A 27,280-nucleotide genomic window follows, 5' to 3' on the forward strand; every position below is an offset into this window, starting at 1 on the left:
CAGTGAGGCATGCAGTGTACTGTCCTTGGCAGCCCTGAAAAATCTGCAATTCCTTTAGGATGCCTTGTGGTGCAATGTGAAATACATAAAGTCAGAAAAGGGGCACGTACAGTAGTCCTTGAAATGTCATATCTTAATTTAGATCAGTTCTAATGCTAGGAATAATGCAAAATTTGTACTATTAAAACAAAACAAACTCAGAGAGCGTTTGTGACTGTGCGTGATTTATAATGTGGAGCTTGCAACTCTTTTCTGCCACAACTTTATAGTTGTAAAAGTTAGGATTGATAATTGCTACACTTTCTGGTATGGTTCCAGAGTTGAATCTGAAGAATCAGATGTTTTCAAAGGAGGTTGATAAGTCACTGCTTTCAAATGTTATATTAAACACATTGGGTAGGTTAAGTCATAGCATTCAAAATGCTTTTCTATAATTTGTCTGAGGAACCCAAGGTTGATACATTTCTTCTCTTTAATGAGGTTAGGATGGCTATTCATTTATTTTCATGTGATTGGCGCTCTAGGCAATCATATGGTGTGATCTTAAGCCTTTAATCTGTAATGCTCCAGGCTTTTGCAGCATGATTAAGCCAAAATTGTGGTTTGACAGGTCTGTGATTGGAGGAATCATAAAAGCAACTCTGACTTTCAGTTCTCTGAGAGTTGTGAACTTAATCAGTAGTGATGGGGTGTCTCAGCCAGCTGATAAATTTTCACATTTCCCCCTTTTGACAGTACAGTCGTGTTTCAGTTTTCATGGGTTTGCCTCCAACACTGAGATTCCTCCTTCCCCAGAGCAAGTGATCTAATTTCTTAAGGTAGATAAGTAATAAGGATTCTACACAACAGGCAAGACCCCTGGGGGCAGCTCAGCAGCTCTCAGTGACTTGCATCCATTTGTTATTTCTTCACAGACTGTTGTACTTCTTTATTTTCTAGTGGACAATAGTAGAAGTATTGCATTTGCACTGGTCATGTTTCTCTAAGAATCACAGCTGTTAATGTCTGTGAAATATTGTTACTCATGTTATAATTACCTTATTTATAGCCTTCAAACATGGTGGCTTTGATTCTATAATGATTCTTACTTTTTTGGTCTGCATTGCTACAAGGTAGAACTTTGATCCTTTAATTTAGCTGGCTTTCTATTTTTATAAACATATTTTAGGGAGATGGAAATGTTCCAAAATACATATTGTTGCAAGGTGTAGAAGCACAAAAAACTTATTGAAAACATTTTAGAACTGCTCAGAGAAATTGTATTTTGGGCATTTAACAGCTGACCTCTGCCTTGATCTTCTGTTTTCATTATCTTGAATGAATATCTAAATGTGACTTCTGGTGGCAAATTTGCTGGGTTAAAAGAGCATTGAATTGCAAAAAGCAATCTTAAGCTTTTTCTGCCAAAAAAGCAGTTTTATCTTGAAATGATGACCTTATTATCAGCTGATTACTTGTTTAAACCATCAGGTTAACATAAAGGTGTAATATAAAGGCAGTGAGTAGAGGCTTTGGTCAAGGTGAAAATAAAGTAGCATAATTTATTTTGATGTGATTGTTTTATAGGTTGAAAATTGGTGTCCTCGTTTACCTTGGAGAGCAAAAAATCCTAATGAAGAAACTGATCAAAAAACAGTGGTAAGAACAACCATGACCTTAATAAGGACAAACATGAGAAATAATTCTGTAATTGTGATTCATGCAAAATATCCTGGAATCCTGTGCCACATAAATGCTAAAAAGACTAGAATTTACAATTTTTACTCCTCAATTCTTCAAAGCAGAAAGGCATCCTCCTTGATGTGTGTAGCTCATGTATCCAGTCATTGTATTGTGCTCTTGCTGATAGATTTCAATTTAAAGCATTTTTGTGTTTAAATTTATTAAATACTGTACACAGCTACCAAGAAAAATTGCAAATCCACAAACTGCTCACCAGTGTTAACTATATGTGAAAATGTCCATTTTTATTGTCCCAAAAATATGGACCCTTTTTACAAAACTGCATTAATGGGAACGGCTTATATCCATTTCAGGTTTGTAGTAACATTTTGATTACTCTCAATTTTTTTCCATTAAATACTGTAAGCACACAGAGTTGTTTCTAAATTGCTACAGCCGAATTATGTAGCAATTAGGTATTTTAAGATAATTTAAGATAATTGCTGGGCTGCATATGAGCGCTTCTTACATGACATAGGTATAGGTTGCTCATTTTTTAAAACCAGTTTATCTTAGTCTAGCTTTAAAAGAAGTATTTCCTATAAAATTTATACCCTGGTAATGTTTCTTCCTTTCTGGTGTAGTTGGAGACTTCTTGTGTTTGGAAGATTCATGATACACATAAATCTTGAGCCTACTGTTCTGTATTATTATTTAGACATACCTGTACCTCATTTTGAAGCACATGAACAATACCAGACCTTATGTTGCAGAAATAAATGCATTGTGAAACATTGCAAACTTATTCTGGGCTACCGAGTAATACTAACAGAAATAACAGTAATTTATGTAGCTTAGAAGTGTCAGTTTAAGTAAATCTTTAACATTTGAACTAAAATCTTAACGTGCTAGGAGTTTTTTCTATTTCATTTATTTAAAAGAGGAATATAAAGAGCTCACATTTGAGCAGCTTTTTAACTTCTGGAAAGTGTGTTGAAGAATAACTAATGTTTGGGTTGTTTCTTAATGCTTTGCTTGAAGGCTGAAATTCGTATCAACTTTGATAATCTCTACAAAATGATGTCAAGGCACGAGGAGTTCAGGTGGATGATGCTGCGCATCAGACGGATGGCTGATACCTGGATTGAGGCCATTAAATCACTTGCAGAAAAACAAAATTTGGAGAAAAGAAAACGAAAAAAGGTAAATGAGAGCACTTTTGTTCCTGTCACTTGCTTTATATGGGCTCTTTCAAGCTTCTTGTTCCAGGTGTAGCTTCAGAATGGAAATAGAAAATATAAAAGGCTCATGTTTATGCTCCTTTCAAGAAGTATTTTGCTGTTTGAAATTCTGTTGCAATGGGTGTTTGCTTTACAGATAGTTTTACGTGTCTTGCGTGAGTCAGTCTTGAAGTTTTCTGACATCTATAGTTTTGGATAAAATGGATATTATGTAGACTAAATACAGACTATGTTCTAAAGGGAGAAACTGAGAATTTACTGCAAGCTGATGACACTGGAGTGTTTTATGTAGTCATGGGAAGCAGCAATTGTACATCTTTGTTGTCCAAAATTGAGACTCTAAATGATGTATCTTGGGTTTGGATTTGAGTAGACTCAAAGTTGACCAAAACATTGGATTGGATCAGTTTAGACCTCCTGTAATGAGTTCAATTTTAAAGCCATGAGACACTTGAAGTGAAAAGGTGTAGTTCATTTGATTCTTATTTTTTTTAAATTACATTAACTAGTTAAGATAAAGCCAAAAGTTGCAAACACAACAACAGGTTTGCTTTCTTGCCTTGTTATTCCTGGAGCCAGTCCTGAGTGGCAGCAGCCCCATGTATGTTCATATTTCCACTCTCTCTTAAGCCTGCATGGCTCAGCTCCTTGCTGCAGATTCTCAGTCCTTGCATTCATTACAAAATTCAATTATTCAGGTGGAAGTATTGGCTTGTTGCCTTTGATATTTTTTTTATATTTTTTACCATAGTTGGAATTTAATAGAAAGGAAAACGCTGTAATGTATAACAGTTGCATGTTTCATGTCGATAACTCAAACATATGACTTTCCTTTCCAGATCCTTGTTCATTTGGGGCTTTTGACAAAAGAATCTGGATTCAAGATTGCAGAAAATGCGTTTAGCGGTGGCCCACTTGGTGAATTAGTCCAGTGGAGTGATTTAATTACATCTCTCTACTTACTGGGCCATGACATCAGGATTTCAGCTTCACTGGCAGAGCTCAAGGAGTAAGGAGATTACTTTCCCTTTTGAAACCAGAATTAGAAGAAAAGAATTGTAAACTCTTGAAGCTTCTATTAGCAGTATATAATTTCTTGAAGCATAAAATGAAAGTGATAATTCACTAAACAGACGATAAGATTATTTTCATGAGCTAAGTATATGTGCCATGGAAAGGATAATGTGTTTTCATTGTAGCTTCAGGCTCTTGGGACTTCATAAATGAATGTTGTAAAATTCCAACTAAGCAGCTTAGTCTTTAACATTCCAGGTGCTTTAACCAGCTGCAATGGGAAATGCTGCAGACTAGCCTAATTCTGTGTCCTCTGCTTCAGTTTCTGCTGTTCTTCACTCAGTATCTCATTTTAAGATAAAGGTTTAAGTTCTTCAAACATGTTACTTTTGATGTAGTTAATTGCTTGTGTTAGGTCAAATTGCTCCTTACTCTTCCTTGTCCTGCTTTGCCAACTATTTCAGCACCAGACATAAAACATCTGTTTGAAGCTTGAGCACATGTGCTTTTTCTGCAGCTTGCTTTTTTAAATTACATGACAGCATTGTTTTATAGACAGCTCTTATACTATAAAGCTGTCAATAGAAGGCAGAAATTATTTTGAATAATTTCAAAGCACACTATTTTTAAGCATTTCAAACATATCATTCTTTTGTTTAAACTAGACTAGATTTTTTGTGAAAATTAGTGCTTTACATTTAATAAATGTTGAGCATCTCTAGCATTTCAGTGTTCGTACATGGTTCTTGATTGCAAAAGAATAAAAGACTAAAACTTTTTTGGAAACTGGAATTATTGGAATAAATAGTGTTACTGCATCAATTCAAGGTATTTGGAAAGTAATGCTTTTTCATATTGCTTCTTTTTTTGTTTAGGATTATGAAGAAGGTTGTAGGTAACAGATCTGGCTGCCCAACCCAGGGGGATAAAATTGTAGAACTCATTTACATTGATATTGTGGGACTGACTCAGTTTAAGAAAACCCTTGGTCCATCGTGGGTTCATTACCAGTAAGTATAACACTCACTTGCCCTCTAAACTGCTTTGTTAAGGAGCTTTTGTTGAGTAACACATGTCAAAATACTGAAGCAAGTCCATTCACATGAAGTGAAATGCACTTTTCTGTTTTTTTTAGCTTTTAGGATTAAAGGGGCTACTACTTGTTCTTTGTTTCAAAGAACATTATCATCATTATCCCTCCCTAGCAAGCTTGAGATTCTTGGATTCAAGTATTTTTATTCTTAAAAATCTTAATTATCCTCTTGATAAATCATCATCTCTGCCCCTCTTTCCCTGCTTTCTTTACCTGCATTTCCCCCTCCCCATTTTTTCTGTAAATTAGTAGGTGAGCTGAGAGATTACTGCATTTTGTTGTTTAGTTGGAATACCAGAGGCATGTTTTGCTTTTTGGTGTTTGTAACCACACTGGATCAATGATTGTGGAGATTTATCTGTTCTAATTGTATTGCCCAACAACTGCAGTGCAATTTTCTGTTCCATTCCTTGAGATACTGGGCAGAGAGTTCAGGGGCAGGTCTGAACAGTAAACTGCAGTTTTTGTTGCTTTTGTAATCTGTAAACATCTTTCCATTTGAAATGGAAGATGAGGGTCACAAGAAAGGATTTGGTGTACCTTTCTTCACATCTGCAGTTTTAGAAACTCTTTTCTTTTTGTCAATAGCTTTAAATCATTAAGCCTCCCATGCATTGTACAAATTCAAAGAAACCCAAATCTGAATTACTGATGTTGAATTTTCTATACCTGCTAGAATTAGCTGTGTCTCATGATCCACAAAGTCCAGTAAATCCTACTTGAAGGAAGGTATTGGAGGGTGCTCATGGCAGAGAAAATGTTTTCTTTCAGCCTCAGGATTTTCCAGAGCGTTGGATCTTTCCAGTGTAATTTTAAATGAGAGGACTGTGATCAATATTGCAGATTAGATTACTCTTAATCTCTTTTTAGAAGCAGGGGAGTAAATGGATATTCTAGTTTTTAGGAGCCTGCTAATAAAGATAATCCCATTTTCCACAGAGCAACAGTTACTTGTCTGTCTGCCAGATGTAATTGTCACTAGGAGATCACATGCAGCACTGTGGTCAGGATATGAAACCCTTCCTATAAATTTTAAATGTTTCTTCCTGTCTGCTTGCAATTACCTGTCTGGTATATCCTGTAACAAAGCTATGGAAATACATATTGAGATTATAGATTAGCTATTCAATTTTTCTTTCTTCGTAAAATCATTACATCTTGAATTCTCAATCTGTTTTGCATTGATAACTATTTTGTGGTAATGGCTGGTCTTTTCTTGTTTAGAAGAGCAGAATTACATTTAACTCCAAGTACCTTAGGTACTGTAGAATTTTTTGAGGCTTTTGGGGGAGAAAAAGGTGTCTTAATGCCTGTCTTCTTCAGCACTGCCTTTCATGGACTCAAAGGGAGTCTCATCCAGTCCGTAGCCTGACTGAAAAATAGATAAGGATGCATTTGTTTTTCATGAGAGATTTTTGCCTCATCTTTTACTGAAGACTGGACAAGATGCCCCAGCATGATGCTTTATATAGTTAAGCTTTTCTTTGAAGTGTTTTTCTTGGCCTGGTTTCTTGCTAACTGCCCATTACTGCTTATTCTAATAGGGTTCTGGAGAATAAATTACTTTTTCTCTTCTCTACCAGCCCCTAGAATGTCATTTATACTGCTTTTCCTTCCATTTGCTTTTTTAAAGTACATGCATTTAGGGGTTTGAGTCATTACATACAATGCATGTTTTGTATACCTTTCATGAAACTTGTTACATTTTTTGTGAATCTCTCTAATTACATGAGGCTTTTTCTCAAGTGCAGTGTACAAAAGAGGATCCAGAGTCTAGCAGAGACTACAGAATTGATTAAAGCAGAGGAATTAATTTGTAGCTGCATGGATGCTGTCTCCTATTTCAGGATCCTCTTCCAATCATTGTTTTTTCTTCCAGCATCATGAATTATCTTATAAATTTTGTCATTAAAATGTTTTGAAATTAAAACCACAAACATAGGCATCTATTTCTGTTTAATTCCAATCAAAAAACATTATCACAAACAAAGCTGCTTTTTAGCCCTTGTTCTTTACAAACTCTGCTTTTTTGCTCAGTTGTATTTTATGTCAGTAGGAATAATGGTTTGTCTCAAAAGAAAGTGTTTTTCAGTGGATGTGTGCAGGTCAGCTCAGTCTGGTTTATGCAGACCAGACTCAGATAAAAATGAATTAAAATGTTTTTATTCACTTCAGATCAGAATAGAGTGGCAGAACAAGCCTCTGCCTTCAGAGCAGTCGCTTGGTAAGAGTGCTTTATATAATCTTTCTGGGTGAACTTGAGCCCTGAGGAAATTTTTGGTAGTTGCAAATCAGGTTTCTGGAACTGCAAGCTCGAAAGAATGACCCTGCTGCTTTGGGAGTGAGAATTTCTGAAAGACTCTGCACAGCTGAGAGCTCCAGTGACTTTTGGTAGTATGTGCTTCATCTGTGGGATTATTGGTGCTGCAAATAGCAGGAACACAGCAGAACACATCTCATTTTGGACTGCACCTTATTTCCAAGCAGAGCAATGCCTGGGTGTGCTGGATTTTTCAGTTCTGAGGTGTGGCTGTCTGAATGCAGCTTGTGTGCAGTGAATCAACATACAAATTAATAGTTTAATATAGTTTGAGAAGTGCAGTCTTTCTTAGCACCCTCATCCTCCATGCAGCACATAAAAATCTGGTATTTTTTTCATTTTTCCACAGTCTCTCTAGCAATGACTCATTCCCATATGCCAACAATCCAGCTGGCTTTTTTTTCTTGAAATAAATTAACGTGACAGCTATCCTGAGAAATGAGCAATGTTTCTGCTTGGTACGTGTTCTCTAGAACACATCTTTTTTAGGAGGGTTATTTTCTGTCCTGAGATTTTAAATGCAAATACTGAGTGGCCTGATGAAGTGGGAGAAGGATACAAAAAAAATGTGTATATATATGTCCACTAGGTCAGCTCTGTTAAGATTGTGCTTCTGCCCAATACTCAAGGGGAAAGAAAAGCTCCCTTTCAATAATCCTGGGTTACTTTTGTCTGATATTTTTTTTAAAGCCCTAAAATTGTCACTTCTAATGTGCTAGACAAAAAAGACTAATATGGATGTTTCTAAAGCAATTTACTACCTACCAGTGCTCTTTTTAATTAGGCAGAGAATAGACTTATGCTGACACCAATTTCAGGGCACACTGCAATTCTCTGCAGCTTCACTGCTAAAGCTAGGTGACATTTTAGGAAGGAAGAGTGGGAAAACTGAAATTAAAGGTATACCAAATTAGCATTTTAATTTAAAATATATCCCTGAGTTATAAGAAAAAAATACTGTTTTGTCATTTTCAAAATGAATTATTTCACTTTAGAAATGCTAATGGATTGTATGCAAAAATAATAAAAAAATAAAAGGCATCTAAATTATTAAGTTAAACAAATGGAGAATCTGGTAGTAGGGTAGACAATCAAGGTATTCCTACATATATTAAAATATCAATTCAGTATAACTCCTATTAATTACATTCATTTCTAAATTTTAAATCTTTACCAGCTCTTTTCTGCTGCATTTCAGGGATTAGTTTCACCACTTGAAGCTTTGATCTCTCATACCATTCCTGCACAGACTTGTACTTTTTTCTGTCATCTTTTTTTCTGACTTAGTTTGTACCAAATCATAGAAATATTTTTCTTTTGTTTTCCTGCTTTCTGGTTTGGATTTCTGTTGCATCACATTGCCTGTCCTGATTCAGAGGCCCTGCATGGACTGGACATGGTTCCTCTTATCCCTGTGAACCATTAGTGCTTCTTATCTTACATTAAAAAAAAAAAAGAGGAAAAAGAGAGGCAACAAAGCAGAGTAGTGCTCCTTACATATATCTCTTGACAACTCCAGTAATGTTGCAGTTTTTCAGTAGCTTTCTCCTATTTTTCATTCTCCTGTGCTCCAGTACCTGGCCAAAAGCTGTATGTTTGAGAGGAATTTTGTTTTAAGACCTGCCAAGAAATAAGAGGGCTTTTATTACTGAATGATTCATCAGTGCAGAACTTGTTTTGGTCCTGCTGGAGTATTTTGTGTGATGCAGAGATAATTGCCACTGTTGTAAAATATTTTCATTGAGAACAGTTGACAGAAAACACTGCACAGAAACTGATCTGTCAGCTTTGTTGTTTGGTGAATCATAATATGTTGTATATTTTGACTTTTTGTTTGAAATATCTCTGTGAAGGTTTAAAAAAGCACATCATTTTTCTCAATTTGTATTTTGAAATATGAAGGTAGCATTTCATAGAAGAGTTTAAAAGTTCCCACATTATTGAATACATTTAAAGAAAGGAGCAATATATAAGTAACATGTAAATTTATTTTGGGGACTAAAATCTTTTATTTTTAAAGCTGAAAAATAGTTGGAGATTAGTTCTTTCACCATTTGAGGGCTAAATTCTTTCACCTTTAAATGCCAGAATCAGGTGTTTTACTGAACAGAATATACATACAGGCTTGGAGTATGGGAAGTGTTGAAAACTACAAAACATAGGCATTTTTAAATTGTCATTTTTACAGCTATCTCCCTTCTCTGCCACCCATGAGGTTGTGTCCCTTCCTTTGCACATATGAGCCCAAAAATGATACAATGTGCAGTGATAAGAGATTGTGTTTATACCACAATTGCACATGATGTTTATTTAATTCATGAATAAGTCTTTTCTGCAATTTTGTCTGTGGAGGGCTGAAGAAGGGTGGATCTGGAGCCCTGTAATGCACTTCAGTGGCAGTGGTCACTATGTGCAAGTCATTTCAAAGATTTGTCAGGCTGCATTTTGGAAACATAACTTCTAGAATCTCTGTCCTATAACATGTACTGTCTTCTTCATACTGACACGTTTTCTGCTTGTCATGCACTATGGGCCCTTTCTTTTTCAAGCATTTAATAGGATTTCAAATAAAGGGTGAGTGTGATTCTCTCATCCCAGGCCCTCTGTAATCCAGTGCCAGGATTTCTCTCTCTTGTGTGTTGGTTGATGCAGGTAATTGACTTTTATGTTGTTTCTTCAAAAGTCTGTGAGAAAATGTTTCATAAACAAATAAATGAGCTGACTGTAAGAACTCAGCATATTAAACCATCTTCAGTGCTTTTAGTTGGTCTAAAAGTCAGAACCTGGGGATTAAATACAATCCTCTAAAGACAATGTCCTCTTCTGCTCTGATCTTCTTGGCATGTGGCCCCTGGTTGCTGCATTTGGTTTGAGGTAATGTTTGAGAACTTTAGAAAACACATGGAAAAATCCTTTCTTCTGCCTAAATTCTACTCCAGAGCCCTAGGAAATGCAGGTGGCCACTGTGGCATTCCCATAAGCTCTACTTGGATTTTAAAGCATAGCTTCATTCTGTAAGGACAAAATAAGCTCCAGGGCTGTTATTTGAATATCTGATATACCCTTGAATTTGCTGTTCATAACGTCTTTGTGAATGTAATATGAACAGAAATGTTTGAAATTAAAATGTACCTTCAGTTTATATGTTCTCCACAGCTGCAAACAAAGACAAAACACATTTTAATTATCATAACTGTGTATGTATATGCACATTCTTATATATACATATGTAGGTGTACCTACAGTACATTTTTTCCTTTTTCAGGTGTATGCTAAGAGTTCTGGATTCCTTTGGGACTGAGCCAGAGTTTAACCATGCCCATTATGCCCAGTCTAAAGGCCACAAGACTCCATGGGGAAAGTGGAACCTCAATCCACAGCAGTTTTATACAATGTTCCGTAAGTACCTCTGTGCTTATGAATAATTTAGAGCTTTAAAAAGAAATGCTGTCATTGAGAAGATTTTTTTTCATGATAATGAAAGACAAATGCAGTTTAATAAAATGCAACTGCTAAATGGGAAGAATTGTGTCAGTGTCTGCAGACTGTGCAAAAGCTCTGTTGTGCTTCCACCCAGCAATGAGAAAACAAAAATACTGAGCTAATATAAATAGTGGTAGGGATCTTTATGCCCTGGGTACCTGTGGAAAGTGGTGCTTGGCTTTTCCCTCAAGTATCAGGGACTTGGTTTTTGTTGTTTTTGCTTTCTTTAATATTACTATGAAGCAATAGATCTTTGAGGAACTTGCTAGATTACATTTTTATAAACCCCTGCATTTCATCTCGTTGAACTGAAGTCTGGACCTATGTTAGCTGTAGTGTTGTATGTCTGCTTTTGTTCTTCAACAGCTCAGCAGCACCATCCCTTCACTGTTTCTTTGTGTTCAGAATTTTAAAATGACTACTCAGCAAAAACTTTTTGTCTCTACTTTTTTATGGCTTCGTAAAAAAATTTACCTAACTTGTTTTCATATGTGAGTATTTATCCTCAGGTAAACTGACGAACATTTATTTGCCAGTAGTGTACAAAGCTATTGCAAAATAAGTAGTAGATTTCAGCACTGCTGTAGATCTTTGAAGCATCAATAAATGTATTTTGAAGTGACCCTAGCCAAACCTGAAAAAGAAACAAAACAGACACAAAAAACGGTACAAATTCTCTATAAATTGGGTCAGATTAAATGATTAGTGTGACCTGGTCTATCCCTGGTCTTTGGCTTTATGGCAGTAGGTTCCAGAATCAAGGGATCTGTCTCTGGGCTGTTGTAGCAGTAACTCAGGTGTGGTGCCTTCTGCTGTGTGCAGAGCCTGCTCACCAAACCTGTAAGGAAACATTTCATGGTGATCAGCCCACCTCCAGAGTTTGGGGCTGGTCCCAGTCTGACATTAAGATCAGGGCTCTGTCCTCTCTCATCAGCTTTCATCATCAATCTTTGAAACTTTCCTGCTTTTCACAGCAGAATTATACATGCTGCTGTCGGGTTGACACGCTTTTGATTGCAGTTGCCCTGTAAAATTCTTGAGAGAGGCATATTTTGTCTGTCAACATTTGCTGTGCAAGTTTTTCCAGAGAAATATAAGTGAAGGTTGTTCAAGAGATAAAAGGCTGCATTCACAGTTGTTGGGAAGCAAGTAACAAAACATGTGGTGGTGAAATGTGACTTGAAAGTGGTTGCAGAGTTTGTATCTGGATATTAGTAAGCAGAGCTTGTTTTGTATCCATATTTGCTAATATTTATTGGTTTATATCCTAAATGGAAAAGGGACTCAATTGTGCTTTGTTTAAGTTGTCCAGCTGTTGGGAAATTCAGATGTGAGGCCTGTTCAAGACAGCACCAAGGGAGATGATGCTCTCAGTGAAAACAGCTGGATGAGCACTGGTGGCACAGCTGTGTGTGCACTGCTCAGTCCCACTCCATGAAATGCAGAAGAAAGTAAATCTTCTCTCCAGAGATCTCTGTTGTGGCAGTACAGACTGCCACAGGTACAGTCTCTTGTGCAGAGAAAATTGCTTCATAATGAATTTTCCAAAGAGTATGACTGTATTGGAATTTTAATAAATAACCATTTCCTATTTTTACTGCTGGAAATGACTGTGTGTTTTCCTCTGCAGGAAAAGGGGTAAAGAGATTGCAGGCAAACTAATTCTGAAGCATGAGTGATTCCAGTGCTGTGGATTATTCAAGGATTTTTTTTTTCTTTTTGTTTTTTTATTTTTTGCTAAGTGCAGAAGAGTCAACGTTTTGTGATATTTAAAGTTTATATTTGTTGTTTTGTTCCCTGCTGCAGAGATAGCACCATCTTTATGGGGTTGTGATTAAAAGTGCATATTATGCATCAGTAAAGATTTTATGGCAGATTGGAACTCTGGACAGCTTCCCAAGATCCCCAGACTCTATTATGTTTTGAGAACTCTGATTATAAGGGCAGAAAATTATCCTGAGCAACAAGCAAGCCATATTCAAACCTGTGGCATATTACCAAGTGCTTGACTGTTCTCTGAGTTTCCCAGAAGCATGAGAGCTTTTCCCCCTTTTTATGTTTTCCATGTTTTTAATTCAAATACCTTCATGCAAAATAACAACCCTAGTACTTCTAAAAGTGCGTGATCTTGCTTAAAAATCCATCTGAGTGCTGCTTCCTGTCCATGGTGTTTGAGGCATTAAATTCCACCAGTTCTAAGTGCTAACTTTAACAAAGGTTTATTTTTCTTTTGAGTGTGTACTGCCTTGCCTCTCTTTTGAATGCAGTCTCTCATCCAAAAATATGAAGGGATGGAAAAATGCCCCTTTTCAGACATGTTTGAAATGTGCTGTTTGCTGTGTAAAATTCTAAAACGTCCTTGGGTCTAAGTGGGTGCCTGGCTGTTGCTGAGGCATTTTTTGTGAAAAAGAGTAATTGTCATTTGAAAGACTAAATGTAATGGCAGAGGGACGTGTACGCTGTGTATGGTTTCTCTGTTCTCCTGCATTATCCACTTGGCTGATTTTCAGGAACAAAAATGCAAAACCTCATAATTGCAATCGAATTTTTTTTTAATAACTCTGGTATAGGTTTAGCACTGCACATATCAAAAATGCCTGGGGGTGTTGTCTTTGGATTTAGGAGGGTTTTGTTTTGTTTTGTGTTCTTAAGCTTTTCAAGATGTGATTAATTGTCAGCTTGTGTGCCAGAATTTAACAGGAGGCCTAGGGAGGAGATCCTGCTGTTTGGTCCAGCCTTTTTCTATGTGCACTTGTGAGGCTATGGCACTTTTTAGAGGCAAAAAACCCCCATGTGTTGGAGTAGTTTTTATATAGTAGGGATGGATTTCCACCTGAAGCATTGAGTGTTGGAGTCCATCACTGGAATTAAGCACACAGTTTGCCAAAAAACAAAACAAAACAAAACAAAAACAAGAACAAAAAAAAAAAAACCAATCCAAAACAACAAAACCCCTTACTTTTAATGAGCCTAAATATCTGTGTCTTGCAGGGGGGAGAACAGTGACTGACACTGATGGAAAAAAGACCAACAGGGGCTAAAAATAATATAAAAAATGATTAATAAATTGCATGTCCTTTGCACACAGGTTTGGGGTTCTTTTGCCTGGATTGGATTGAAAACAGTTTTGCTGACTTTCTTTGCCACATTTAAATATTTTATGATCACTGTGTCTGGGTGAATTAGGCAAAGAAATTTTATTCTGATTTGCATAGTGTGACTTGGTAGGCCAGTAATTAGCATGGCTACCTAATACACAGAAATTGGGTGGTTGGTGTTGGTAATTCCAGTGTAGGAGGTGAATCCAAGAAATTGGCTAAAATTTATTTATGCCATTGAGCAATCTTTGCATCTTTCCTAACAAGCATAAATCCAGGGGGTTTTCACACTGTTGGTATTGTGTCTCTGAGATTTGTCAAGCTGGATTTCTTCTGTTTCTTTTATCTCTAATAATAAAATAAAGCTTAGCATGCAGACAAAAAATATCATTACCATTGGACTCAGTCCAGCTGCAGAGTTTTTATTACCAGAAACAAGACAGAAAATAGCTGCTTACTCCAGTAGGCATATGGAGCAGGACTTAAAATTAATAAAAACTCTTTTGGATAATAAAGCAAGCAAATGTGTCTTTCAGTACTAATAAGAAGGAGGTGATCAGTTGCATAATATGTTCCTTATAGCTTCTTTTCTGACAACATTCACTCTAATTTAGCATTAACCAGTATTGTCAAAGGTGCTGAATCTGCTCTGTTTCTTACAGCTCACACTCCAGATAACAGCTTCCTTGGATTTGTGGTAGAGCAGCATCTGAATTCCAGTGACATTAAACACATTAATGACATCAAAAGGCAGAATCAATCTCTCGTTTATGGCAAAGTAGATAATTTCTGGAAGGTGAGTTTTTTATACTCATATGCTTGAGGAAATTTATGTTGATCAATAAAATAAAGCACAATTTGAAATGTGAAAGTGTCCCATCTGTCAAAACCCATTAAGTTCTTTGTCTGGAAACAAATGTATTTGAATAATTGAATTGAACATTTTGAAGTCTTTCTGTTGGAGAAACTTCTGTCTAGATTGATGTGGGTCCTGTACACCTTTCTGGTAGAACAAAAAATATAGTCTTAATGTCACAATAATTTTAGAAAATGTAGAAGGCTGGTAAACATAATGCAAAATTTAAGGTGTGAACTTTCATTAATCATAAGCAAACCTGTCTTTCAATTACTTCTGCTCTTATATCTGCAATGAAAAATATTCTGCTTTTTGAGATGAAAATTCTGTTTCACAAAAGGCTCTAAAACTGTGAAGTCTCATTTTATCTCCCTGTAATATCAGAGTTTTGTTTCTTTAATGTTGCCATTATTGTATTTTCATCTGCAGATGAGAGCAGCACAATAACAACACCACGATTTGGTGATGTTTTCACTAAATTAGAGTATATTGTGTTTTTAAGTCATAGTGGTCTCTTTTTTTCACCCATTGTCCTTTTCTGTAACTCCTTCTTCCAGGCTGACACACCTGGAAATGTGTGTCTCATGCAGTTTTTAAAGAGATTACTTACTAGTAACTGGATTTCTTCCAAGTTACTTCCTGCTCTGTGTGCCCAAACACTCTGCATGCCCATATCATCCATGTGCCTTCCTTCCTGCCTAAAAAGACCTTATTTTTAAGCCTCCTGTCAACTGAAAAAGGAACTTATCAGTGCCATACGTAGGGCCAAACAATGTAATAGTGGGAGATCACCTGGGTCTCACATTGTCATTCCTTTTGTCTTTATTGGCATGAGAATATTGGTTGTCCACATTTTTTCAAACCACCATCAGAAGCACCATTCCTTCTGATGACTGAGATTATACAGAATAAATTCTGTAAAGATGATAGCTACAAGTAAATGATCCATCTGTGAGACAAAACAAAACTAAAACTTGATAGAAGCAGTAGAATGTCTGCAGTGGTAGCAGAACAGGTAGAGCTGGATGTTTCTTGACTACTGTGCTGAGAAAATATGTGGTAAATAGATGAAGGAATTTATTTATTCTGTTTGGATCATGGTATAGAAGGAATTTATGTGCCCTTGGGTGCAGTCTCTCCTGTCTGCAGAGTGCTAAAGCAGAGCTGGAATCCTTTCTTCAAGTCTTTTCAAGCTTAGGCTCCTGTACTTTTACATGTGACTGTACTTACACTTTTGCTTGTGACTGATCTCATTATCAGTCTCTCAGGAGCAGCAGCATACAATAATCTTCTGAACTTCCTGACCTGATTTGCAGTGCACATCAGCAGAAGGACCTGTTGAATACTAGCTGGATTTAAGGAACAAGACAGCTCCTTAGTCACCAGGGTGTTTCTCACTGACATATGTATCTTTCTCAGTTTATTCAGTCAGTATGGATTCAGAAACATGTATGGATAGTTTATATGCTCAGAGGGGAGATTTGTGATTCATTTCACATTCTGTATGACATACAGGATATTAATGGACTGATTAAGACAAAAACATGGCTTTTTGGGAAAGAATATCCAGTCTTGATGTTTAAATAGCACACAGTGGAAAGGCCACTGTTTCCTCTGGTGAAGTCCTCCAACAATTGCTTTCTCCCTTAAGACTTTGCATTATTTCTGGTACACATTTCCATGTGGTTGTTTCCAATCTTAGTAGCAGTTATAAACTTTCTCAGCTGGCCTGATGATGTTTCTGTTCTGTTGCCCTGTAGGAATATATAGGTTGAGGTCAAAGTAACCCACAGTCATCTTCTGAAAAGCCTGTATATGCTGAGCCCCTGAGAGCTTTGTGCTTTCTAATCCTTAAGAGTTTTCACATGTCTGTTTTCTCTGAACCTTCTCAAGATTATTAACATTCCTCTTGAAAGGTGAATGTTTACAAAGGGCACGTGGGCCATACCAGCATCAAATCCAAAAGGAAATACTGTCTCATTTTTAGACAGGTCCCCTTTTCACCATTAGGAACTCTCAGCCAAGACCTTTGTATCATTTTTTAAAGTGCTTCTTTTCAAGTCACTGCTGTATTTTATCAGTATTTCCTATCTTGTTTTTTCTAAGACGTTTGATTTGGTATCTGGCCATGTTAAAATGTGTTCTGTGTGCTGGTAACATCGAGCAGATTAAAACTGTAACTTGCAGATTGTAGCTGCAGTCATGCCCATATGCACTCATATATAAAGTGCAAATCACTGCAGATAGACTTTGAATCAGTTACAGTGTGGGATTTCTTATCTGGAGTGATAAAATCCAATTCTTGTGATCAAGAGAAAGCCTGAACTAATCTCGTGTCTGTGTAATTTGCTTATTTCACGTTTCTTTCATTTTCCCTGTTCAGTGCTCTTTTCATCTGCCACCATGGCTTGTATGGAACCAGAGTAATTTATTTATCCTGCTCCTTTCTACTGAACATGGCCAATTAATGAGAAGTGTAATCTGCACAGAGTACATGTGTCACTGCTGGGGCTGATCAGTCATTAGGGAAGCACAGTGGGGAGAGGAGAGCATTCCTGTCCCCACACTTTGGTGCTTTTGGGGAATAGCAGTGACAAATCAATTGTTTAGTTTTAAACCAAGCGGGCTGAAGTGTGCACAGGACCTCTTCTCCTGGGGCTGTATAAACCACCATGGCTTTACATAGCCATGGATATGGGGTTTTTTCTGTGCCTGAGCCCGGTGACTCCCATCCCATCCCATCCCATCCCATCCCATCCCATCCCATCCCATCCCATCCCATCCCACTGTGGCTAAGTCTGGGTACACCTCCTGAGGTCAGGAAGGATGTATGGTGCAGAGGGTGTAAGATAAATCTGCTTTATTTCCCTCTGATAACTAAATCTGTCCTAGGTGGGTTGAGGATAACAAACAGGAGGCCCTAAAGATTTTTTTACCACATTTTTAAAGGTTATCTTTAGAGGTGAGCTATGAAGGGCAACATTTACCAAGTTTTGGGAAAGTGTTTGTTGGGAGAAAAGGTTTGGGGTTTTGTTTGGGATTTTTGACAGTACTGAGGATTAAAGAGAGTCCTATCTGTGCCAAAGTGGGGTACTTATAAAATGTGTGTGAAACCCATAATGCTCTCCATTATCAAAATTTACTGTAATTACAGACCATTTCAATTAAAAGAGAATGTTTGAAGTCTTTCATGTTGCCCTAGCTCCTGTTTCTAAGTCTTTTCTTTGTTCTTCTTCCTGCAACTTACTGTTATACTCTTCCATTAATTTGACCCTTAATCCTAGCAGAGACAAGATTCATTTTGCAGTACTTGCTATTTTTTTTTTTTGAGGGTTGCTGTGAGAGAAGTCAGAAGGCTGCTTTTACCAGAAAATAGGCATCAATGCATAACATAAGTATATAATGACAGCTTTAGTATTTTGTTATAGTCTATTGGAGCAAATATTGAAAATATTTGTATATTTAGAGGCAAAATAATGTGGGAGTTTCTTACTAGTGCTACTTGAAAAGCTAGGCATTCTCCTTAAATATATACTGCCTGCATAGCAACTTTTGAAGAGCTGCATAGGAAATGGTTACCTTTAGCCTGTTCTCAATGGGAAAGCACATCACTGGGGCTGTTCACACTAATGTTCCCTTTGTAGCTCCAGGAACATGTGATGGAATGTAATTTCCCCATCATGTGCCCTCTTGTACGAAGCAGGAGGAACGTCCCTTCCTTCTGGTTGGTTTTTGTACTTCATGTTTAGTATTTTACTTTGAATAAATATTTCATTTCAACTTTTAAGCTAAAAGAAAAATAAGTAAGGACAGAAGTTCCTTCTCACCTTTTCTGCCACGTGGTCAGTGCACTCACAAACTCTTGTGGTTGTTCTGTTTTGTGTGCCTCCAAATGTGCAGCAGCACTGGGGGCTTATCAATTGATCAAAAGTTACCCAGAGCCTGGCACCACGAGCTCTGTCCTGCCTTATGCCACAAATCTAATCTGGAATGAGCCAGACACTTTAGCACAGCAACATTTCTGAAATTCACCATTTCCTTCTGGAAGCAGTATGGACCAGAAACAAGTCAGTCAAAACAAATGAGTGCAGTAAATAAGCATAGAACTTTAAAGGCTTATTCTTGAATATTTATTGCGAAAATTAGAATTTCATTTATTACAAAGAAAGAAAGAAAACTGTATTTTTCATGAATATTTACCTCTCAGGTCAGTGATCAGCTTCTCATTTTGCAGAACTCTTCAGCTGCAAAATGAATTACTGAGGTCTTACAGTGCTGATGAACACAATTACCTGCTGTTATTTGGTTAGCACAAAACCAACACAACCTTTCCTTCCTCTGGTTCCTATTTTCATCTATATCCCTTCACTTTTGTCCTTCAGCACTTAGAGTGAACAAGGATGTCTCCTTAGTTCTGGAAATTTCCATTTAAAGGACAGGAAATTGCTGCTTAAGTGTTGGTGTGCATTGCATGGCAATGAAATTGTCAAATCTTGGGAAAACCTTGGTGTTTAAAATCCCCCAAAACTTCATGGATGAAAAAGATGAGGGTAGGGAAGTGGATAAGGTTCTTCAAGCTCTGCCAGAAGTCCTAAACCTTCACTGAGATGTTTTATTCATTCTTTGTGCAGAATTTATATATGTGCCAATGTGTGTTTTATTCAGAGATATACGGTGCCTAAAAAAGAAGCTATAAATGGACATTCAGCAAGAGCAAGAGCATGGCAAAGTTATATAATACTTCCCTTGCAAATTCTCTCCCTTTCCAGCTTTGCTAATTAAGTTTATTTCCTGAATCTGTTTCTCTGTTGATAAACTGTCTGATCACACATTGTTGAGATCTAAGAGGTGATTTCAGAGGGTTTGTTTGATCATGAACCTATGCAAACTTGGTTCATGATCTAACAAGCAGCTTTTTCTATCATTGAGTCCCTCAAATGTCTGACCTGTAGCAGAAGTAGTTAACTTGGGCATTTTTCTAAGTCTGTCCCCCATGATCTTTGTTTGGATTTCTTTGTATAGGACATTTTGTATTGTCAGTCACTATCCACCTTCTTTATACCAGCTATGGGTTTGTAAACCTCCCTCATATTCTGACGAGTTGTCTTTTTCAAACTGAGGAATTGTTAAAGAATTTCTTACAAATTTCTGTGTGTAGCAGAAACTGTCCTGTATCTTGGATCCTTCTTACCCCTCTCAGAACACTGTCCAGTGTTTTCAGTTTCTGTTGGAGAAAATGGACCAGAAATACAGCGGTGTGTGAGGAGGGCGAGAGAGAATGGTTTTTACAGAATAGTTCAATAATATTCTCTTTATTTCTGGATTTCTTTCAAAAAAATTCCCATCATTTTCTTGGTTGGTGAGTGGACTGACTGCTCCTGAACAATGGACTGATTTTTTCATGGGCCATAATCATGTGTTAGTATAATGCAAAGTCTTCATTCTTGAGTGACACTGGTTAGCTATGGGGTTTTTTTCCACACTTGAAGTGAGGACTGGTTTTCAACATTTCTGTCACTTTAGTTACCAAACAGGTTTTATTTCTGTGAGAAGAAATCCATGCAGCAGTAGAGGAAGATGCTGGAAAATACTTTCAACTTTAGCACATAATGTATGATCCCCACATTCATGGTTAATGCTTAGTTTGGTACCACACAGTGCTTAGTACAAATGCCAGAGATTAATGTGGCCTTGTGTTAACTCCCTGTGTCTGAGACTAATAAGTCTTGTGCCAGCTAATGCCTCCTTGTTTACTTGTATTAGTGATTAATATGTCCTGGCTGATATCTCAGTTTTGAGAACAAGGGTTGTGTGTGTGAGAAAAGAAGGATAAGAGAAGTACATTATGACTTGATGACATATTTGAGATACTGTCAAGGAGAAAAAATTCATCAAAAGAGCACAACCATACCCAGACAAGTCCATGGCAATAATTAGCACATGTGCATGTGTTCAGAAAATGTGATGAATATGCATTAATTTCAGGAATAGGACCTGGTCTCTGAAGTTACTGAGCATGCATTGAGAGAATTCCCCATGCATCCAGTGCTGCTAATAAAGTAACGTCAGTTTTCTAACCTGACTAATTGGTTGGAGACTTTATTTCTTGGCTTTGGTGACAGTTGAATTTTTCAGATAGTTTCCTTTCTAGCCTCTCTCTCCCCTAGATTACTGAGAGGCCTTTTTCAAAAGCTTTAAAATCCCAGGTGTTCAATATTATGATGTTTTTATCCCACATTTTGAAGTTAGTTTGAATTTTGTTGCTGTGAATAATGACAGCATACTTTTGTCACTTCTCTGTTCTCTTTCACATGGTGACTGTTCATTCACAAGAGTGATTCCCAGTCTCTCCCCAAGAGATTTAATTCCTTGAAGAACTTCAAAGAATTCCTACAAGCTGATTGGCTTCTTTAGAAAATGCTAGCAGTTTGGTGAGAGAGGATTTCCTTGGACAGGAAGAATTGTCATTGTTATTTTGAGGGATTTACGTAGTTACTTAGTTAACTCTTTATTTAAATTTCACATTACTTGGTCAGTATAGAATTCATACTTAGTAGTAATGAATCACTAAATCTTCTCCACATCCATTTGGGAATTCAGGGCAAATTCAAATTTATAAATTTGAAAGCTTCATATTTGACTTTGAGGTGACTTAATCTACTCTTTGTGATTTACCTCTGTAAAACATTGTATGCATTTGAATCTCTTAATATTCCCCAGCCTTTGTGCACTCTTTTAGCTCCCTGGTAGACAGGATTTTCATTATTCAGGCATGTCTTGAGAAGTCTTTGAGAGGGTGACAGTTCCTGAGCAGAGATTATGTTTGTGTCACAATCTTGATTGTCATACATTGCATGTACACTGCATTTTGGCTTACTTTTGACTTGACACTTCTACAGATAAGCACTCAGATGATGGGACTTCTCTACTTCACAGTATGCATTTAGGATATACACAAAGATGTATCCCAGTACTTGCTTTTCTGAATTACATTTGTCAAGCTTTATAAAACCATTTCCTTTTGAATTTTTCAATGCCAGGAAGCGAGGCTGGATATATGGGCTGTTTTACATGTGTTTTGCAGTCTGAACTTCCAAGCCATAAAGCAGTTCAGGACTCTGAATCAAGCTCTTCTGTAATGCAGCCAGCCTCTAGTGATGCTTAATTTAATTCAGTGTTGAATTTTTGGTGTTCTGTGAGGGCACCCAAATGGTCCAAAATTGCAAAATACTGTCATTACCTTGGACTGGGAAACTGTGGGTAAAGCAGAGTTGAAAATTGCCACTAGCTACTACACTGAGAAAACCAAAAGCAGAGTTTAGTTCTTGATGAACTGTGTTTCCACCACATATTTTTGTAGCTTTCATATTTAAATTTTTCACCCACCAAATTTAAAATTTCACCCCTTCATGCTGTGTCTTCTTGTCAGCATTGTCCTAGGGAAAGACTTATCAAACAGTTGTCACTTGATTTCTTTGATGAGAAGGGCCTTATCATGGTGCTTTTAAAAGTAGGTGGAAATGATTGATGAACAGTAATAGCAGTTCTGCAGTCAGTGATCAACAAAAAGAACTTTTCTGAATGGCATGTTTATTTTAGCTGCTGAAAAATTGTTTCAGAAGAGGTTTGTGTAGCTGTTACTCACTGTTACATTTCCATTTTGATTCTGAGGAGAAATTATTTGCCTTTTTAAAAATGTAATTATCTTCCATTTTCTGAGTCTAGGTTTGCAGTGTGGACAGCAGGGTGAACAATGCAGTCTGACACAAAATGCAGAGAATTTCAGGTTGGCATTAGTCCCCAACAGCTCATGATCTTGCCGCTTTGAATCCACCTTGGAGAAAGTAAAGTTCAGGTGGTTTAAGATAAAAGAATAATTATATCTGCTCCCAAGTGAGCAACTCAGGAAGCAGATAAATAGTTGAAGGAATGTTAGTATTTTGTTTGCAAATCACATTTCTTGCTTTATTTACATTTAGCCTTTCTGTTTATAAATGCCAATTTTGCACTCTCTTGTTTTCTAATTCACTCTTTTTAAAATCTAGAATTTGATTATGTGTTCTGATCATTTTTCTGAGGTGGTTTCCTAGAATATATACTTCTATGATCCAAAATAACACTTACCTGCAAGAAATGTGGAAATTCAGGGCTACTTAATTGCAAAAGGAGACAAATGTTAGTGAGTTTTAGGTAAAGTATGAGGTGCTAATAGTACTTTTATGGTACTTTGTAGATGATTATGAAAACAGTTGGTTTTGACTCAAAGTAAATAAAGAAATAAAGGACTGAGATTTTGGTTGGATAAATTATCCATTTATTTGGATAATAAATGTTTTATCTGTAGTTTTAGACTCTGAATTGGGAAATAATTCAGTTATAGTCCTAAATACTATTCCCATTAAGGCTGTGCATGGTTAATGCCATTTTACAATAACTAAGTATTCTGTAAAAGGGTTGTAATGTTGTCATTGCAATCTTGAAAAGAAGCGCAATTTTAGGCAATCTTGGTTTTGTTCTTTCTAGCTGCTTTTTGCTCAGTTATTTTTTTGAGTCAGAGTGCATTTGTGTCACCAGGGTTTGTGTCATGAGCCAGTAAAATCTGAGGCAAGTGCCTTGGTGTGGTTGCTACAGGTGGATCATGTCAGTGGCACCTGCTGCTTCCTTGCCTTCTCTTCCACTGAGAGCCCTGAACACTCCAGAGTTCTGGATGTATTAAAAGCCAGGCAGGCAGGATTAAGGTATCCTCTGGAAATTACACCAGGCTACTCCTTTTATATTTCTCTTGCTCTTTTCCAAAGAAAAGGTTCTAAATGGATTTTCTCTTGACAAAGTGTATGAGTTTCTCCCAGTTTCTAATTATGGTATTTTAGCAATTATGTCAGGAATATCTCTTACAGAGTAATTCAAATTTCTAGTAAAAAATGGAACAAGCTTTTAGGGTTTTTTGAATAAATTGTGTTAATTAATGGCAAGAGCAGCCACATTGAACAAGAAAGCATCTTTGTCTTTATCTGTTGGCTGGTTTATGTAACCCTTAGCCCAGGACAGTGTCTGGCTGGTGCAGCCTTGGCAGAGCTGCCAAAGGGGCATTCAGGGATGGCTCAGCCCATCCTGCCCAGCACAGGCAGGTCACCAGCAGAGCAGGGTGAGGGAAAAACCATTGTTACACACATTAATGCAATGAATTCAGCAAGGAAGATGTAAAAGGTAGCGCTCATCCACCTAAGTGTGACACCTGCTCCTCCAGGGTTGGAAAAGACAGGATTTTCACCACTCTGCATGTCCTTTGAATGAAATTCAGTAAAACTGTTGGCCAGCTTTCACACAGGGCTGTGGAGGAACCGTGCACAGAATTTACATGACAAAAATAGTGAGTGAAAGTAGAATTGGTAAAAACTTGCTTGCTGCCAAGAAATACAGCAACTTGTTGCCTGATTTTAGAGCTATTACTAAGACTATGTGCAAATATTGAGGGAAAGTCTTCTGATCTGTGTTGCAGACTGCATGTAAATACAGTCTTCAGCTAATTGCCTTGGAATGCCAGTAGTCTTTAAAACTCAAAAAAAACATATGGCATTGAAAATTAAAGTAATTCTTGTGTGCAAACTAGGACGGTGTACTATTTTTTCATAATTTTTTTAATGCAACATTAAAGCCAGACTCTTCTCTGGGTCTTTTCCAAAATGCCTTTAAAGCTTCAGGTAGGCAGAACATTTGTGGGTCTCTCATGGAACTCAGATGCTGGGTATTTAGATAGAGGGGTGTGTTCAGTATTCAGTATTGCCAGGACTGCATCTTACTAATGTGACATTCACCCTTTTCTTCACAAAGATAATTATTTTGCACCTTTGACCAAAACAGTGAAAATTTGATATTTAAAAATGGGTTTTTGGTATTTTTAGGCCAAGTATCTTTTCAGCCTGCTGAGATTACAGTTATCTGATGGCATCCTGGTTTTTGTCCAATTAGAAATTAAGAGGGCCTTGGTATTAATTTCTTTATACCTCAACTGTGAGTGAAAAAGCTGCAGTTTTCTTCCAGTTTAGTAGAAAACCAAACTAATAATGTAATGAAAGATAAAACCCTATAGAAATCAAATAGGAATGAGTGAACTTCTATCCCTGGTTTTGTGGTACAGGAGATAAAAAACCAGCTCTGGTTAAATATTGCTGCTTCAAATTTGTAACTGAAAATATTTTTTCCTTGCCATTACAGGATAAGAAGGCTTATCTGGATGTCATCCACACCTACATGGAGGTCCATGGAACTGTTCATGGCACAAGCACCATGTACATTCCTGGCTATGTAAAGAACCATGGGATACTCAGCGGGCGGGATTTGCAGTTTCTGCTGAGGGAAACCAAAGTAAGTTTGTCAAGGAGGAGTGGTGGCAAAAAATATCTCCAAGTCGAGGGTGTCTGAAGTGCATGCATTTCACCTCCTATGAATAAGCTCCTCATTTAAAAGCACTGGAAAAAAATTATCATGTGTAAAGAAGCTTAAATTGTGTTCTGTGTGCCAAGAATACATTTTTCATCATGTCTCCGTTTGGTGGATTGACAGCTCATATTAGAAAATTGGGATGACAACCTACAGTCCCATTTAACAACCAGCTTGAGAAACAGGGATAAATGTGTTTTTCATTTTCTTGAATGTGATATTCAGCCCAAGGAGATTATCAGCTGAGAACGTGCTCTGTTTGCCGTGGCTGAGGTCAGGGTTAGGTAACCCCCAGCCGCGCGCTTGCGGTGCCCTCGCGGTGACTCCAACCCAGAGCCACCCTGCTCTCTCAGGGACAACAGAAGAGCTGCTGAAAATGTGCCATTCGTGTCCTTCCCCTGCCTCAGCTGGGCACACAGAGTGAGCACAGGAGCGTGGCTTTTCTGATGTGCTTTGCCTGTGGCTCCAGAGTCAAGGGCACTCAAGATGAGGGACAGATATGCATGGAAATAAACTTCTGTCTCCATAGTTTTGTTGGGATTCTCTGCCCTTCCCAGAATCTTTGTGGTACTTTTCAGCATTCAAACACTTAATTTAAATAGGATGTTTAACTTCAAGTTGGTGAAAGAAGGGGGTTGTGTGTTTAAAATTAGCAAAATCTGTGAAAGTGCACCGCTGTTGATAGTTTCTTGCTGTGCACTTCCACAGAAAAATCTCTTAAAAAAAAAAAAAGAAAGGAAAAAAGCAAGCACCTCTTAGGCTTCCCACACAACTGCAGAGATCTCCTTTTTGAAGTACTTGGGAAAATGATGGTAATTTGACATCTCTGTGTGACAGCTGATGATAAATTATGAGTTTTTAAATGCAGCCACTGTGTGTATGTGCTTGATGCATGCAGATACACATAATGTTGCATATTAAAAAGTCAACATTTGCTTTCGTCACAGATAATCTGAGATTACACAGCTTTTGCCTGTGTGGAGTATGAAATCCCTGTGTGGAGTATGAAATCCCTGTGTTAATCATAATGTGGGAAGAAAGTTGACCTTGTAATAACCCCAGGCATGAACAGTGACTACCTCCTAAAAAAACTACCTCCTAAAAAAAAAAGAATGTGTTCCATTCACTGAAATAGTAAAATAAACAAACTGAAATAGTAAAATAAACAAATGCACTTCCTGTAGAATTACTGAAGTCCCTATACAAGTGCCAGTCCATAATAATAGTTATGTTTAAGCCTTTCTCTAATTTTTTGTCAGCCATCCTGCATGTGTCACATCTAGTTGTTATAGGTTATATTTGCTGTGCTCTAAGATGCAATGTAAAGACACATTCAATTTAGGACAAATTCAAGTTGATACCTTCATGTTACACAGTTTAGTTGTATGGATTTTGTGACAAAGGAGGGAGCAGACTATTTCCACTCAGATTTTTAGCAGTCATTGCAGCATCAGATAGAAGAGACTGTGTTGGGATTATGAAGTGCTCCTGAGATAGTAAATTGTTCATTTTCCACAAAAAGTATCTGGTGAAAACCATGGATCTGTGCTGTAGTGTTATCAGAGTCCTAGAGCATTTCAGATTTTAATGATTTTTATTCTGTTGTGCATTGGTTATGGTTGGTTTTTTTTTCCTTCAGAACATTGGGGAAAATAATTTTCAGAATTTGCTGCATTTCTTAGTAGATGGCACTGAGAAAATCACTGATGTGTTTCAGAACCCTGTATCAGGAAGTCAGGGTTTTAAAAATTACATCTGCAAGCAGTATTTTTATATGGCTTTTCTGAACTTTTGTTAGCAGGTTTGCAAATTACAAAAGCTGTTTTCCTTTTAAGGAAATTATTTATTTAGGATACAGCCAGGCTAACAAAACTTTGCCCTGATGATAAGCTGTTAATAGTCCATCTGCTTCTCCTAATACAGAAGTATTGTTAGGGAAATGAGTGCAATGTATTTCTGATTTTGCAACGAAATGAAATTAAATATGGCTTATTGCATCATGCATTTTGCTTATTATTCCTGTCTAACACAGTTTCAATATATCTAATTGAACAGAAAAAGCAAGACAGCAGC

The 27,280-nt window shown here is 37.1% G+C and overlaps 1 protein-coding gene across 3 annotated transcripts in view; it reads left to right on the forward strand.

The window, feature by feature from the left end:
* MGAT5 (alpha-1,6-mannosylglycoprotein 6-beta-N-acetylglucosaminyltransferase) overlaps window positions 1-27,280 on the forward strand; it is a 109,642-nt gene that overhangs the window by 64,763 nt on the left and 17,599 nt on the right. For all 3 annotated transcript variants that reach the window (XM_064435231.1, XM_064435233.1, XM_064435232.1), the window contains exons 6-12: window positions 1,567-1,638; window positions 2,704-2,865; window positions 3,743-3,912; window positions 4,793-4,927; window positions 10,596-10,729; window positions 14,574-14,707; window positions 24,983-25,132. In XM_064435231.1, coding sequence (XP_064291301.1) covers window positions 1,567-1,638; window positions 2,704-2,865; window positions 3,743-3,912; window positions 4,793-4,927; window positions 10,596-10,729; window positions 14,574-14,707; window positions 24,983-25,132 — 957 coding nt within the window. The remainder of the gene's footprint in view (window positions 1-1,566; window positions 1,639-2,703; window positions 2,866-3,742; window positions 3,913-4,792; window positions 4,928-10,595; window positions 10,730-14,573; window positions 14,708-24,982; window positions 25,133-27,280) is intronic.

Source organism: Passer domesticus, chromosome 10 (genome assembly GCF_036417665.1).
Source record: "Passer domesticus isolate bPasDom1 chromosome 10, bPasDom1.hap1, whole genome shotgun sequence".
NCBI classification, from domain to species: domain Eukaryota; kingdom Metazoa; phylum Chordata; class Aves; order Passeriformes; family Passeridae; genus Passer; species Passer domesticus.